Here is a 14,833-nt window from a genome sequence, read left to right on the forward strand (position 1 = left end):
CTACAATGGTTCTTTCAAATCAAATTGCCATGTGGATATTGCAATTGGATATTAAGCTTTGGGAAGTGGGCTTCCTGGCGGCACTATAGCCCTTATAGGGTTGCACACCACCCCCATCAAAGGCGCCAGAGGCACTTCCAAGGAATGCTTGCCATGGGCACAACAAGAGAAAGAGAGGAGAGAAAAACTTGGATGTTGGTTTTCGTGATTTATTTTAAAAGTAAATCCCATCACAGTTGTCAATAGCGAACATAGCGGTCGCTATAGCGAATAGCGTGGCGAAGCGGTCAATGATCGCTATGGGGTAAATAGCGACAGAAAGCGGTCAATTTAGCGATAGGGTTATTTTTTTTTATTTTATTACTTTTTTTTTAAAAAAAAGCTGGAATAAACGTATTAGGGTTGACGACTTGACGCTAACTCAAATCAAGTCTCGTTTGCTACTTCGCCTCCTGCCTCTACGCTTTGGACTTGCTCTGCCTCCGAATCGTTGCGTCCACCTCCAACGAACCCCACTAGCAAACCACTGCATTCTTCCGGCGACTTCTCTGGCTTCGACCAACGTTTTCTCCTGCGACCTCAGGTCCGATTGGATAGAGCAAAAAAGGCGATTGCTCAGGCTTTCAAAAACAAAGAAGATAAGTATGCAGAAGTCTTCAAAATCATTGACAGGAGGTGGAATTGGCATCAACCTTTGCATGCTGCTAGACATTACTTGAATCCGGCCCTATATTATGAAAATCCGAATGTGGAAAATGATGATGAAGTGATGAGTGGATTGAAGTCGTGTATTCATAAATTAGCATTGAACGAGGACGAGGAGATGAAGATTCATGCCGAGCTCCCAATATACCGAAGTGCACAAGGGATCTTCGGGAACCCGATAGCGAAGAAAATGAGAGTAAAAATTGCACCAAGTAAATAATATAAAAATAATATACTTTGTATAATTATAATTTTTAACATATCTTTAATTCTTTATATTATTTTGTTACTAAATTAGCGGAGTGGTGGATGCAATATGGAGCATCAGCCCCGACACATTAAAAAAGTTTGCGGTCAAAGTGCTAAGTCTTACTTGTAGCTCGTCAGGTTGTGAGAGGAATTAGAGTGTATTTGAACATGTAAGTAACTCGGTTTTTGTGAGTTTAAGTATATATATAATTAGATATACTTTGTATAATAATAAATTTTAACTTACTTTTATGTAGTTGCATTCTAAGAAAAGAAACCGGGTAGAGCAACAAAAGTTGAATGACCTTGTTTATATCAAGTATAATCGGGCTTTGAGAAGGAGGTACAATATGCGTGATACGATTGACCCAATTATATTGGACGATGCAAATGTTCTAGATCAGACTGAGTGGTTGATGGGAGGCGAAGAAGAGGAGGAAGATGCCCCGGTCTTTGAGGGTGAGAATTTAACATGGGGTCAAGTTGCAGATGCTGTTGGGGCATGTGGGCCACCTTATTCTCCAAGAAGCAGGAATAGGGGAGCTGTTGACAAGTCTGCATCGAGCTCCAGAGGAATATGTTTAATAGATGAGGATGATGACAATAACTTGGGTGAAGAAGAAAATGATGTAGCTGCTTATAGAGATTTTGAGCCTTCATTTGTTCAAGATCATGATGATGAGCCTGTCTATGAAGATCTAGATGATCTTTGATTTGGGTTTTTGAGTTTAGACCTGCCTTTTGTTATTTATGTTTAAAAACTAACTTCTAGCTGATTACAATCCGCTACAAATATGTCTAAAAAACTAATATGGTTAAGTTATTTAGCTAGTTTAATTGTTTGTTTGCTTATTTATTGGTTATAATAGCTACAATAGTTACATAATATATATATTTTTAATATTTTTATACCTATCACTAAATACGAAATAGCGGTCGCTATTTACCGCTATTCGCTACGTAGCTTATAGGTGGCCCGTCGCTATTCGCTATCGATAACTATGAATCCTATTAAACTTAGACACTAACACTTTCTATATTTTTATAACTTGGATGCTAACATTCTTCGTGGCTTATGTGGTGTGACAACATGATAAACATGGGGAAAATGACTCTTTAGGGTAACTAACTGTTGCGTTTGTTTTCATTTGGTCATTTTCCTTTTTTTTTTTTGTACTCAATATACCATCAAACTTGTTGTTTGTGTTCACCATAACCCCTTTGATCGACTTTTGACCTGGGATAGCCGGTTAAAGGGTTATGGTGAACACAAACAACAAGTTCGATGGTATATTGAGTACAAAAAAAGGAAAGTGACCAAATGAGAACAAACGCAACAGTTGGTTACCCTCGATTCATTTTCCCTTTACTCATTACAACAAATTCCATGTCATTTCCTGCTGATATTAATGACTTTATGAGATTCATTCTTGCTTCTCTTCAAAACATAACCCACGAAAGAACATTATTCATACATGTATAACTTTGTAATCCACTTGAATATTTATTAGGAGAATCTTGACTAAGCAGGTGAATTTTATGACTACATTTACATTTCCAATCAAATGATTTATCGTATCATGGATTCTAGACAAGTATACAAACTAGTGGAATCACAAGTGTTTTTTTGAGTTTACTTAGCTTTAAGATCGAATTCATGGGATAAGATACAACATCAATATGTGTCATGCAACTTTTGCAGACACATCATTATAATATACCTTGAGGTAAACGTTTATGCTGATAAATATACCACTCATACACAGTCATATCCTTTTGCAGAGAAGTGTTGACAGCTAACCACAGTAAGCATAACATAGAACATGTTTTAACGAAGTTACCCCTTCGAAACGCTCTTCATGTACGTTATGGCTAAAGAAGGTTGCAGTCTTTGATAATTTTGCAACTTTAATTCATTTAACTTTTCGGGAAAAATGACTTAGGAAGGTAACCAACTGTTGAGTTTGTTCTCATTTGGTCCCTTTCCTTTTTTTGTACTCAATATACCATCAAACATGTTGTTTGTGTTCACCATAGCCCTTTGACCGGCTTTCACATGTCAAAAGCTGGTCAAAAGGGTTATGGTGAACACAAACAACAAGTTCGATGGTATATTGAATACAAAAAAGGAAAGAGACCAAATGAAAACAAACGCAACAGTTAGTTACCCTAAAAAGCCATTTCCCCGATAAACATGCTACAACTTTCTTCCCCTTATTGCAAGTCAAGCCAATTTTCCATTTCAATTGCAGCAAGGCTTGCAAACATTAATGGACGGGCTCTTTTAAACACACACACACACACACACACATATATATATATATATATATATATATATATATATATATATATATATAATTTTAATTAATATAATAGAAATAAAACAATTTTAGTATAAATCAATAAAAATAAATATGTAAATATGATTAATGTATATATTAAGTTATTATTATATGATTTTTAGTTTTTAGTAACAGAGATATTAGTTAAATATATAAAATATTTGTTGATGAAGTGAACATTTTTGAAAGTTGATTATTGCAAATGATGATGTGATAAGTTTGAAAGATTAGTGAGATTGTATTGGTGTGGATGATCTAATTGTTTTAAATTGATTATAATTGGTATTAATAAGTCTGCTAATGAAATTAATATCAAGTTCTTTAACGGGTTGATTGAATGTTGGGCAACTGTCAAGATGATTGTGCGGGGGTCAAAGGACTTCAAGAAATTTATATTACATGATTTGTGTGGTTAATCGCGTGCTATAGTGTTTAGCAGTCCTCTATGAAATAGCGGTTGTGTAATTAGTGCCACGATTTACCTATATTTATTGTAATTATGGATAATATTGGCCAACTTGGTCAAAGTCAACGATCAATAGTAAAAAAGTTAGTGGTCAACTTCTAGACAATTTACGCCTTGCGTACATGAAGCTCTACGTAGTGGAGGTAAAACGGTCACAAAAGGAGCTATGCGCAACGTAGATAAAACTACGCATTGCATAATACCCTGTTGTCCAACTTTTCCTATTAAGTGCTTAACACTAAAAGTTAACCCTCCAAACTTCAAGATCTATACTAGATGGACGTCTTAATGGATAAAGTCTCTGACTTTATCCAGTTACATGCATACAAAGAGCATTAATCCAAACCCTAGGTCCAAAAAGCCTTCTATTTGCTCAAAAGCCTATGCATGGATGAATGAGAGTAAATAAGATCTCATTTTTATGACTTAGCAACCCCAAGAACTGAGGGGTTTTGAGCATTACAACATTCATACGTGCACATGCAACCCTAATTGCTTTGGATCTAGTTTTTTCTCAAGTTATACACGCAAACAAGATTTCCAAAGCAATAACCCTAATTCTAAGATACATAATCGAAACTAATAGGGTTTGGATCTTACCTTTCTTGTTATCTTGTAGTAACAAGTAATCCTTCTTCAATTCCTTGACCTTCGCAAGCCTAGTGCCCCAAGCGTTGCACTTCTAATGGAGTCAAAAACACCACAAGCAAAGAATGAGGGAGAAGGAGGTAGAAATCGGCTAGGGTTTCTCTTGGGAAGCAGGTAGGTCGATTTCTAGAGGCCGGGGTTCCTTTTATAGTTGAGGCTGCTAGGGTTTTCAGCTAGAAACCCTAATTTCCTTACTTAGGCCCTAAGCAGTCCATGGACCCCCATATGATAGGCCTTGGACGAAAAATCTATGGGCTTGCCATATATTTTCGTCCACCCCTTTCAATAGAGTCTATCAGGCCAAAACTGCAACTATCTCTGATTTACATAATAAGTCTCCATTCTTTTAATCAGTTCCTTTGATCACTAAATTAATTCTAAATTATTTTTTGACTAATACTAATTAAATAATATGATTACTAATTAATATATTATTCTTATAATATATCAATAAACCATTTATTAACCTCTTTCTCCAAAGCTCATCTTGTCCTGTTGCTATGGTGAAGGAAACCCAAAAGGACCATGCTACAATCAAATCAAGTACATACCAATTATAGTTATGGGCTTAGATACCTAATCCAACAGTCTCCCACTTGGATTAGTCTAATAACTTTGATCAGTCTAATAACTATAACTACAAGTATGACTTCAAAATCTAATTAACAATCATAGCTTTCAAAAGCCGCTGTCAAACTCTGACCTAGTCAACGATGCGTCCTTTAGATAAGTGATCATATAATCTTCTGTTCTACAAGATATCGTGTGGACAAAGACATGGAACAAAATCATTCTCAATGTCAAACAATATGTTTCCCGATTTCTGATTTGTTTGACAAGGAACTTAATTAAACACATCAATTTAGTCTTGACCGGGCCCGACACATAAGTCAATACAAAATCATCGAGGGGCCCAAGATATTGCTTTTCCCATTAGGGAAAAAGGAACAAATAAACTTTGACTTATATGTTTGTACTATTTACTCATCAAATCTTACACAGCAATATGTTTTATTACATCAAGCTACTAATGCGTTTACATATTATCAATGCACAACCAACTCGTAAACAACAAATCATAAACAACAACTCATATATCTCGGTTTAAAGATTATACAATATTATTGTCTCACAATCACTTGTGATAAATTCCATGAAGTGATTCAAATGAACGTGAGTTTGATCCAATACTCAAATCCTATTTCAGGAGTACTCATGAATGTTGCATCAAACCTTTGCTATGTCTAAGCACTTAGACAATCTACAAACCAATTCATGATAGTCTTTCCCCATTACTTACTTCCAAAGTATGATCGACTGTGGATAATTTGAATAATCCAATTATTCTGGAAGTAAAACATGTAAAAGTGAAACAATAGTAAACAATTGACACAAGATAGTAAACATTACTCATATATAAATCTCCATTATATAATCATCAAATGTCAATTACATTTATCTTCCCATCCTTGATGTCCTACAAGTATTTCAGGTAGCTTCTCTTCCAATGCCCTTTATCATGGTAGTAGAAGCACGTTGCTTCTTCAGGATCGGAGGAGGGAGTGGTAGAACCGGTTTTTGCCTTAGATCCACTTGATGAAGATCCATCATGGGACTTTCCCTTCCAGTTCTTATAGGGAGCTTTCCTATTTTTCCCTTTTCCATGTCCAATGTCCAGGACTGGGGCAACAACAGGAGTAGGAGTGGATTCGACACTTTTCCCTTTCAATCCACTTTCAGCAGTTCTCAACAAGCCTTGAAGCTTGATTAATGTGACTTCCTCATTGCTCATATGGTAAGTCATCTTGAACTAATCATAGCAAGGAGGTAGAGAGTGTAGGACTATGTCAATAGCCAACTCTTTGCCGAAGTTCACATTCAACTTCAGGAGATGATCCATATATCTTTGCATTCTTTGCAAGTGGCTCGTGAAGGACTCTCAATCCCTCATTTTGGTGGTGATAAACGAGGTAACTATCTCGTACCTCTCTTGACGTGCTCATTTATGGTACTTTTCCATCAAGTCCTTGCACATCTCGTAGGGCCAGTAGTCCTCGTAGAACCGTTGAAGCTCAGGAGTTATGGTGGCTACCATAATACAGGACAACTTAGTAGCATCCTTGTGGCGAACCTCATACTCAGCTATTTTGTCGGGAGTAGCTTTGGGATCATCAACCTCTTTTAAAGGATTTTCGAAGACATATTCTTTGTCCTCGTAGCGCAATGCCATTCGAATGTTGCATATCCAATCATTGAAGTTGGAACCATCGAATGTGACCCTCGCACAAATGTTCAAGAGCGAGAATGAGTTGTTGTTGGAGGAACCGAAAACGTTGTTTGAGGTAGACATCTGCAAAAGAAGAAGGACAAAGTTTTGATTAGATAAGGAAATCCTTAATATGACACCCAAATGAAATATTAAGGCTATGACCCAACACAATAATTCACAGCTTGGAAGAGGGATGCCGTAATCCAATTGTAAATTATTTGAAGTTAGGTAAATGATGATTACCAATTCCAACACGAAAAACAAAATAAAGAATTAGGTTTTAAATGAAATGAAATTTCTAGATTCTTTTGAGATTCATTGAACTTTTCAATGGCATGTTTAATCTCGATTATGCCCTTCAAGTTTGTGACAGGGATACCGAGGATCACAAACAAAGTGTGAATAACCATGCAAATTAGCTTGGCACTCTCGATGTCATTCACCACGTAATCAATGTTCCAGTTAACCACACACACTCCATTGATCTATGATAATTCTCAAGCTACCCTTTTCCACCTTGTTAGTCCAAGTTAGTGTGCCAGTTAGCCACACACACTCCACTAACGACTTGGCAAGGTGCAAAGTGCAATTTCATGGACTAGCATGATTTTCACATTTTTCCTAAAGTAACTAAGATTGGGAATTTATAAAAACATTTAGCTACTTTATATTTATCATTATACTTATAAATGAGAGAATTAATGTCCTATCCTACCCGTTCGACTAACGACCATCCACCAAACAAGGAAGCGGTAGGTGAGAGTGGACACCTAGGGCTGCAAACCAGCCGAGCCGAGCTCGAGCCTGACCAGGCTCGGGCTCGACTCTTTTAAATATTTATAGGACCGATCTCGAGCTCGGCTCGTTTCGAGCCTTGTGGTACTAAGCTCGAGATCGGCTCGTTAAGAATTGTACGGGCTCGTGCTCGGTTTGGGCTCGGCTCGTATACGGTATATGCTATTTTCCTAAAATGGTATTTATTAAATTATTATTTATTTTAATATATAAAAATAATAATAATTTATTTATTATATATATGTAGGCTCGTTTAGGCTCGCGAGTCTAATCGAGCCAAGTAATAGAGGCTCGAGCTCGAGCTCGTTTAATAAACAAGCCTAATATTAAGCTCGAGCTCGGCTCGGGCTCGTTTAAAATCGATCTCGAGTCGAGATTTTAACGATTCGATCTCGAGTAGCTCACAAGTAGCTTGGCTCGTTTGCACGTGTCCGACACCCATTCAACCGCCATTTTATAGGCAGTTTCCTTATACCCCTTTATAATTCGGCTTCGTAAATGAGGCCTACTAACAGTAAGACTGACTCATCTTATACATATATATATATATATATATATAAGTATTAATCTTTTAATATTATAATAGTATAAGGGTTGGATTTTAAACTTTTAAAATACTTGGGTTTCTAGAATTTAAAAATTCAAAAATAAACTTTTAATTAAATTTAAATTCCAAAAATTTGTGGGTACAATTTGAAACTTTTCAAAATTATTCAATTCAAATTTTAAATAATTAATTAATCACATAATCTTGTAATTATCTTAAAAATTTGATCAAATCTCTTATTTAGATGGGGATAGTAGTTACCTTTATAGAAAATTCGATTTTAAACAGTTAAACAATTTACGGTAATTATCCTTATCTAATTAAGGTCTGAATTCCGAAAAATATGCTTATAGATGAGACAACTCGTCGAGTCAGGTCATGGACTCGTCGAGTTCATCCAACTCGTTGAGTTCATCTTTGAACTCATCGAGTTCATCTTTGAACTCATCGAGTTCATCTTTGAACTCGTTGAGTTCAGCAGACAGTGAGCAAAAACGATTTTGTTCTAGCTTTAGGTAAATCACAATTGCATCAAATATAACATAAAAACACCCTAAGCTTTGATACCACTGATGGGTTTTGAGCATTACAACATTCCTATGTGCACATGCAACCCTAATTGCTTTGGATCTAGTTTTTTCTCAAGTTATACATGCAAACAAGATTTCCAAAGCAATAACCCTAATTCTAAGATACATAATCGAAACTAATAGGGTTTGGATCTTACCTTTCTTGTTATCTTGTAGTAACAAGTAATCCTTCTTCAATTCCTTGTTGTTTATATATTGTTGTTTATATGTGTGAGTGTGTGGTTACTTTCTTCTAACACATAAATATAAAGTATTAGCTATGAAATACGTGCCATGTGTTATATATTATTTGTCTATTTGAGATGGGCTTGGAATTGATGTTTTTATACGGGTGTTAAATGATTTAAACTGTATATGTAATTTATATCTACAAATATGTTGGGTAGAACATGGGTAGATGAAATAGTTGACGTGTGTTGAAATAATGTGATAAGAGATAGGTGAGGATATAATGGTGATGATAATTAGGTGATGATAGATAGGTGATGAATTACGAGTCCAGGCGATGTTGTGGCTGCGTATTCATGCGATGATAGTTTGACCCTTATTATGAATTATGAGTCCAGGCGATTTTGTGGCTGCATATTCATGCGATGATAGTCTAACCCTTATTATAAATTACGAGTCCACTCGATGTTGTGGTTGCGTATTCATGCGATGATAGTCTAACCCTTATTATGATTTACGAGTCTAGGCGATGTTGTGGCTGCATAATCATGCGATGATACCCTAACCCTTACTAGACACATATTAAGGAGTGATCCCCAAATTAGTATTGTCTATGCGATGTAGGCGATGATCCTTAGGAAAAGTTCTTTGGAACAAACATATAAGGAAATAAGATGTAAGGAGATGAGAGGTAAACATGATATAAGAGATGGACCTTAGGATAATATCTTTTGGGAAGATTAAACGAAAATAATGGGGATGAGTAATTGGGTTGATTGTTTGATGATTAAATATAATAATTATATTATTGTGGGTTGAAAACCCTATACGCTCACCAGGCTCCCAAGCCTGACCCACTCAGTTTTCTTTGTATTACAGGTAATGGCACAAGAGTATAAGTTGGTGGACTTGACGAGAGATTTTGGATTATAGATCAGTAGTTATAAATAGTTGTTGTAAGGTCTATTTTATATTGTTTATGCTTTTGGTCTGTATTGGAACATGACATCCTGAGATTTTGTTATTTAATGAAAATACATTTCTTTTAAAAAAATTCTTTGATAAATTCTTATCATATTTTGTTTGGGAACAAATTCCGCAACCGTTTAACGATTACTCTGATTTATAAAACAAAGCATAAACAAATCAGTCTTTTCTGGCCGTGAAATTGGGGATGTCACAGTTGGTATCAGAGCATTAGTTTAAGCGAACTAGGAATTTGTAGGAAATTTCTAGACTTAAACTTAGAATGCTAAGTAATGATTGTGAGGAGTGTGTCTAAAATATGTTAGGTAGTACACCTAAATTGACACAAGTACTAGTTTATTTAGGAATGATGCCTAAAATGCTTTTATGTGCTAACTGCTATATGTTTGCCATATATGAAATTGTTTGTTTGGATCTATGGTCTGTTGCCGACCGGATCCGGGAACCTTATGTGTTTAGGATTCTAAGCGTACGACTATGATATTAGAACTAGCATGTAAACGTTTCGAAGTGATAAGGAGATTTATACGTCTATCGTAAATAAAAGTTTCTTATCTTAAGTTCTCGCCCGGTACACCGAATGTCTGCTTGGATGTACAAAACATTATGGTGAAGACTTGTAGAGAATTGAGTAAATGGAGGAAATAAAAGGCTTATGATAGTGAATGACACCTATCATAAGATATCGTAAGAGTGGTATCTTGCCTTTAGAATATGCTGATAAAATAACGGAATGTTTAGAGGAGTACGGTACGTCTGAAGTACACCTTCAATTGACAGGATGATGGAACGATTGTTGTAATTCTTGAAGTTTTCCCATCGTCTGGAATTTCCATCACTAACTGAGTTGAAGTAGAATTGATGTGTGAAGATGCGCATGGAAGAAGTCCTAGTAGAGTCTAGGAATTTTTTTTTGATTAATTGAACACATTTGTATGTGTTAAATTTTTTTGTGATTTTAGGACTTGGGGACTACGAGACAATACTTGGGACGAGTATGAGTAGGTGTGAATAGTAGTAACGATCTATACTACTGGAAGCACATGACTCACGCTTGGATCAGGGAAAGTCACAAGGTTACCAAGAAGCTAGTGATTGGTCTCGTTTTATTCAAGTATGTTATTACCATTGTTTCGGTAATGACTAGTAAGATGGTTGTTATTCCGACCGTAGTGGTCATATCAAATTGAGTCTGACTACGATGAGTTTGTTACGTGGTTCGGAGAACCAAGTTCATTGTAACATCTGACATAATTCAGAAGATTGGAATCATTTTATAAGTCCTATTTCGTTGATGATTTCGGGACGTAATCATCCTAAGGGGGTGATAATTGTAACGCCCGTAGATCAGGGCTAGTCAATTTAGAGACGATAAGCGTCAAAAAATGACTTTTTGATGGAAGATTATTTAGAAGGATTAATCTTAACTAAGTTGTAGTATATGTTACAAGGATTCCGTACATATAAAGAACGCTGAAAACCGAGTTATAACGAAGAAGTTATGACCCGTCGAAGTTTCGCGACAGAACCGGCACGACACAACGCGACGTAAATAGTGAAATTACGTTAGAGCGATATTTAACCCTAGTGATCTAAACGAAAGTCGTAGAGTTCGTTAAACCAAGAGCGTGCATAAAAATGCCCAAATCTGACTTCATATGAGGAAGTTATGATTTTTCTAAATTTCGATTTAGCAGTATGCAGCCCGAAACTCGAATTCGAGATTGAGTGATTTCTAGCCGAAACAATCTAAACGAGAATCGAAGATCTCATTGATAGTAGTTCAACAGTAAAAAGACAGACGAAAACGGACGTCAGATGAAGAAGTTATGAATTTTTAACGGGCACTCCCTGTCTCGGCCTGTTAAAAATACAATAATAAAAATAAAGTTAAAATTAGCCGACGGAGTCTAAATGAAAGTTGTAGAGCTTAGTCTCACCTACGTGTGAATATAAAGAATGTCAAAAACGGAGCTCGTATGCGAAAGTTATGCAAGTTTGAGGTCTGCTTAATCGAGTACGCCTATTGTAATTTTGGAGTACGCCCAGCGTACCCGAAACCGCCTCAGCTATGCATGCAATGACGTCACTCGAGTACATACGCATGCAATGATGTCGCGTACGCCCATTGTAAGGCCTAGTATGCCCAGCGTACCAAGATTTACACCCAACGTAATCCCAGATTCAACACCCTATAAATAGAATGCGAGGCTGCCTTATTTCTTTGCTCATTTTCTCTTCTCTCTCCCATTTTTTCTCGATTTTCGTGCAAGAAATATCCCGAAGCCCCAGTATCATTCCCGAGCCCCGAAGCAAGTCCCGAAGCCCCGAAGATCCTGAGAAGTGCAATTCCCGACCCGAAGCTCTGCCCGCGAGAAGCCAATTTTTGTGAAGATCTTCCAGATCTACCGAAGAATACTACTTCTACAAGCCGTAGTGCTGCCCAATCATCTTCTAATTAAGTGAGTGTATAGTCACTTTGATCTTACACATATATATGAAGTATTTTATAGAATACGTGCTATGTGTATATATATTGTTGTTTATATGTGTGAGTGTGTGGTTACTTTCATCTAACACATAAATATAAAGTATTAGCTATGAAATACGTGCTATGTGTTATCTATTATTTGTCTATTTGAGATGGGATTGGAATTGATGTTTTTATACGGATGCTAAATGATTTAAACTATATATGTAATTTATATCTACAAATATTTTGGATAGAACATGGGTAGATGAAATAGTTGACGTGTGTTGAAATAATGTGATAAGAGATAGGTGAGGATATAATGGTGATGATAGATAGGTGATGAATTACGAGTCTAGGCGATGTTGTGGCTGCGTATTCATGCGATGATAGTCTAACCCTTATTATGAATTATGAGTCCAGACGATGTTGGGGCTACGTATTCATGCGATGATAGTCTAACCCTTATTATGATTTACGAGTCCAGGCGATGTTGTGGCTGCGTAATCATGCGATGATAACCTAACCCTTACTAGACACATATTGAGGGAGTGATCCCCGAATTAGTATTTTCTATGCGATGTAGGTGATAATCCTTAGAAAAGTTCTTAGGAACAAACATATACGGAAATAAGATGTAAGGAGATGAGAGGTAAACATGATATAGGAGATGACCCTTAGGATAATATCTTTTGGGAAGATTAAACGAAGATAATGGGGATGGGTAATTGGGTTGATTGTTTGATGATTAAATATAATAATTATATTATTGTGGGTTGAAAACCCTATACTCACCAGGCTCCCAAGCCTGACCCACTCAGTTTTCTTTTTATTACAGGTAATGGCACAAGAGTATAAGTTGGTGGACTTGATGAGAGATTTTGGATTATAGATCAGTAGTTATAAATAACTGGTGTAAGGTCTATTTTATATTGTTTATGCTTTTGGTCTGTATTGGAACATGACATCCCAAGATTTTGTTATTTAATGAAAATACATTTCTTTTAAAAAATGCTTTGATAAATTCTTATCATATTTTGTTTGGGAACAAATTCCGCAACCGTTTAACGATTACTCTGATTTATAAAACAAAGCATAAACAAATCAGTCTTTTCTGGCCGTGAAATTGGGGATGTCACACTCAAGGGGTTAGAGCCTTTAAATAAGGCTCACAACCCTAAGAATTAGCTAGGGTTTTGGTCCTGGGCTCCTACGCCATGCGTACCTTGATCTACGCCCTACATAGACCATTTAAATCCCATGTCCAAGTTTCCTACTACGCTCTGCGTAGGAGACTACCCTACGCCTCACGTAGGACCAAATTTCCCACACTTAAACTTTTCAAAAAGAAAAGAAATATACCTGCAAGGACTAGGACTGAGTATGACATAAAGAGTTATGATAGTTTTATTAGTTTGCTATTACTATTCGGAGATGTCTAGAAACATAGTTTTTCATTTTATATATTGTAAGAACAAGTTCCAATATTCTCTTTAATCAATAAAAGTGAAGTTTTGGTTTATATGGTTCCCTTATTTTATATTTCCTTGTAATGACATTAATGAATGTGTTGATCATGTTTCTAATAATAGCAATATTAGTTGTAGATTTGATTCTTATGAGTTCATGCTTGTGGTGCTATCATATTTAACCAAGTGAAAAGAAATCTCATCACCAAGTTTCAATTGGACAGAAACTTGGATTCATACGATTCGAATTGCATGATGCATGACAATCTTGTTTATTAGAAAAATCATGATTAAATCCTTGTTCACATGTTTATGTGAAGCAAGTGAACGATTGATTGATCTAGTATATATTGATATAGACCTTTCAAATCCACCACAAGGAATGATAACTCTATTTGTCATGATTTACAGATGCTTCAGTATATATATATATATATATATATATATATATATATATATATATATTCTATTTTTAAGATTAAGTAGAATTCTAATGCTATTGAAAAGATTCAAAGAGTATCAGAACAAAGAAAATAATCTATTAGGAAGAAAGATAAAATATTCTCCAATCTAAAAGGAAAGGAGAGTACTTTAGTATCATGTTTTATGATCATTTGGAATTGTATTACAATTGATCCTCAAAGAACATCTTAATGCAATTGTATGACTAAGAAGAGGAATCGAATATTGTTGCAGATCGTTCAATAATAGATGAGTCATGTTTCATTCCACATAAAGTTGTAGAGTTGTGCTCTAGTTACTATAAATTGTATCTTGAAACTCATTCCAAACCAAGAAGGTTGATAAAATCTCGTAATATGTGGAGTAAGAATGCAATTCTTATTGTAGCACATTTAGAGTTGGATTTGTGATGTTTTCGTTGATTGAGAAACAAAAGATAAACTAAGCCAAATTCATTGGAGTGTTTTCTTGTCGGAAATCTGCATGAACTTTTGAATATTTGTTTTAGCTCATCAAGGAATGTTCCTTGAGATAAAAATCATATTTCAAGAAGTCAGTGGGAGTCGTATTGATCTTGAGCTTATAAAGTCATAAAGATGGGAGCTTGGACACCCCCATTCATCCATGCATAAGATTTTGGGCGTTAGAGTATACTTTGGACTTAGG

At 35.8% G+C, this 14,833-nt stretch overlaps 2 protein-coding genes across 2 annotated transcripts; one reads left to right on the forward strand and one right to left on the reverse strand.

The window, feature by feature from the left end:
* Positions 1 to 299: 299 nt before the first annotated feature.
* LOC111913633 (uncharacterized) lies at positions 300 to 1,667 on the forward strand. Its single transcript, XM_023909349.1, has 5 exons — positions 300 to 304; positions 383 to 494; positions 584 to 901; positions 1,004 to 1,051; positions 1,212 to 1,667. The coding sequence occupies exons 1-5, from the start codon at positions 300 to 302 to the stop codon at positions 1,665 to 1,667; spliced, it is 939 nt and encodes a 312-aa protein (XP_023765117.1).
* Positions 1,668 to 5,887: 4,220 nt separating this feature from the next.
* Positions 5,888 to 6,214, reverse strand: LOC111913634 (uncharacterized). The gene has a single exon (XM_023909350.1). The coding sequence runs from the start codon at positions 6,212 to 6,214 to the stop codon at positions 5,888 to 5,890; it is 327 nt and encodes a 108-aa protein (XP_023765118.1).
* Between the last annotated feature and the right edge of the window lie 8,619 nt (positions 6,215 to 14,833).

The sequence above is a fragment of the Lactuca sativa genome, chromosome 7, assembly GCF_002870075.4.
Source record: "Lactuca sativa cultivar Salinas chromosome 7, Lsat_Salinas_v11, whole genome shotgun sequence".
In the NCBI taxonomy this organism is placed as follows: Eukaryota; Viridiplantae; Streptophyta; class Magnoliopsida; order Asterales; family Asteraceae; genus Lactuca; species Lactuca sativa.

What these genes read in the sequence shown, in the direction of transcription:
- LOC111913633 (XM_023909349.1), top strand. An exon ending in CTCTGCCTCCGAATCGTTGC is followed by an intron (nt 495 to 583) that starts GTCCACCTCCAA and finishes CTGCGACCTCAG; the next exon opens with GTCCGATTGGATAGAGCAAA. An exon ending in CGATAGCGAAGAAAATGAGA is followed by an intron (nt 902 to 1,003) that starts GTAAAAATTGCA and finishes TTACTAAATTAG; the next exon opens with CGGAGTGGTGGATGCAATAT.
- LOC111913634 (XM_023909350.1), bottom strand. Translation starts at nt 6,214, where the DNA reads ATGACTTACCATATGAGCAATGAGGAAGTCACATTAATCAAGCTTCAA.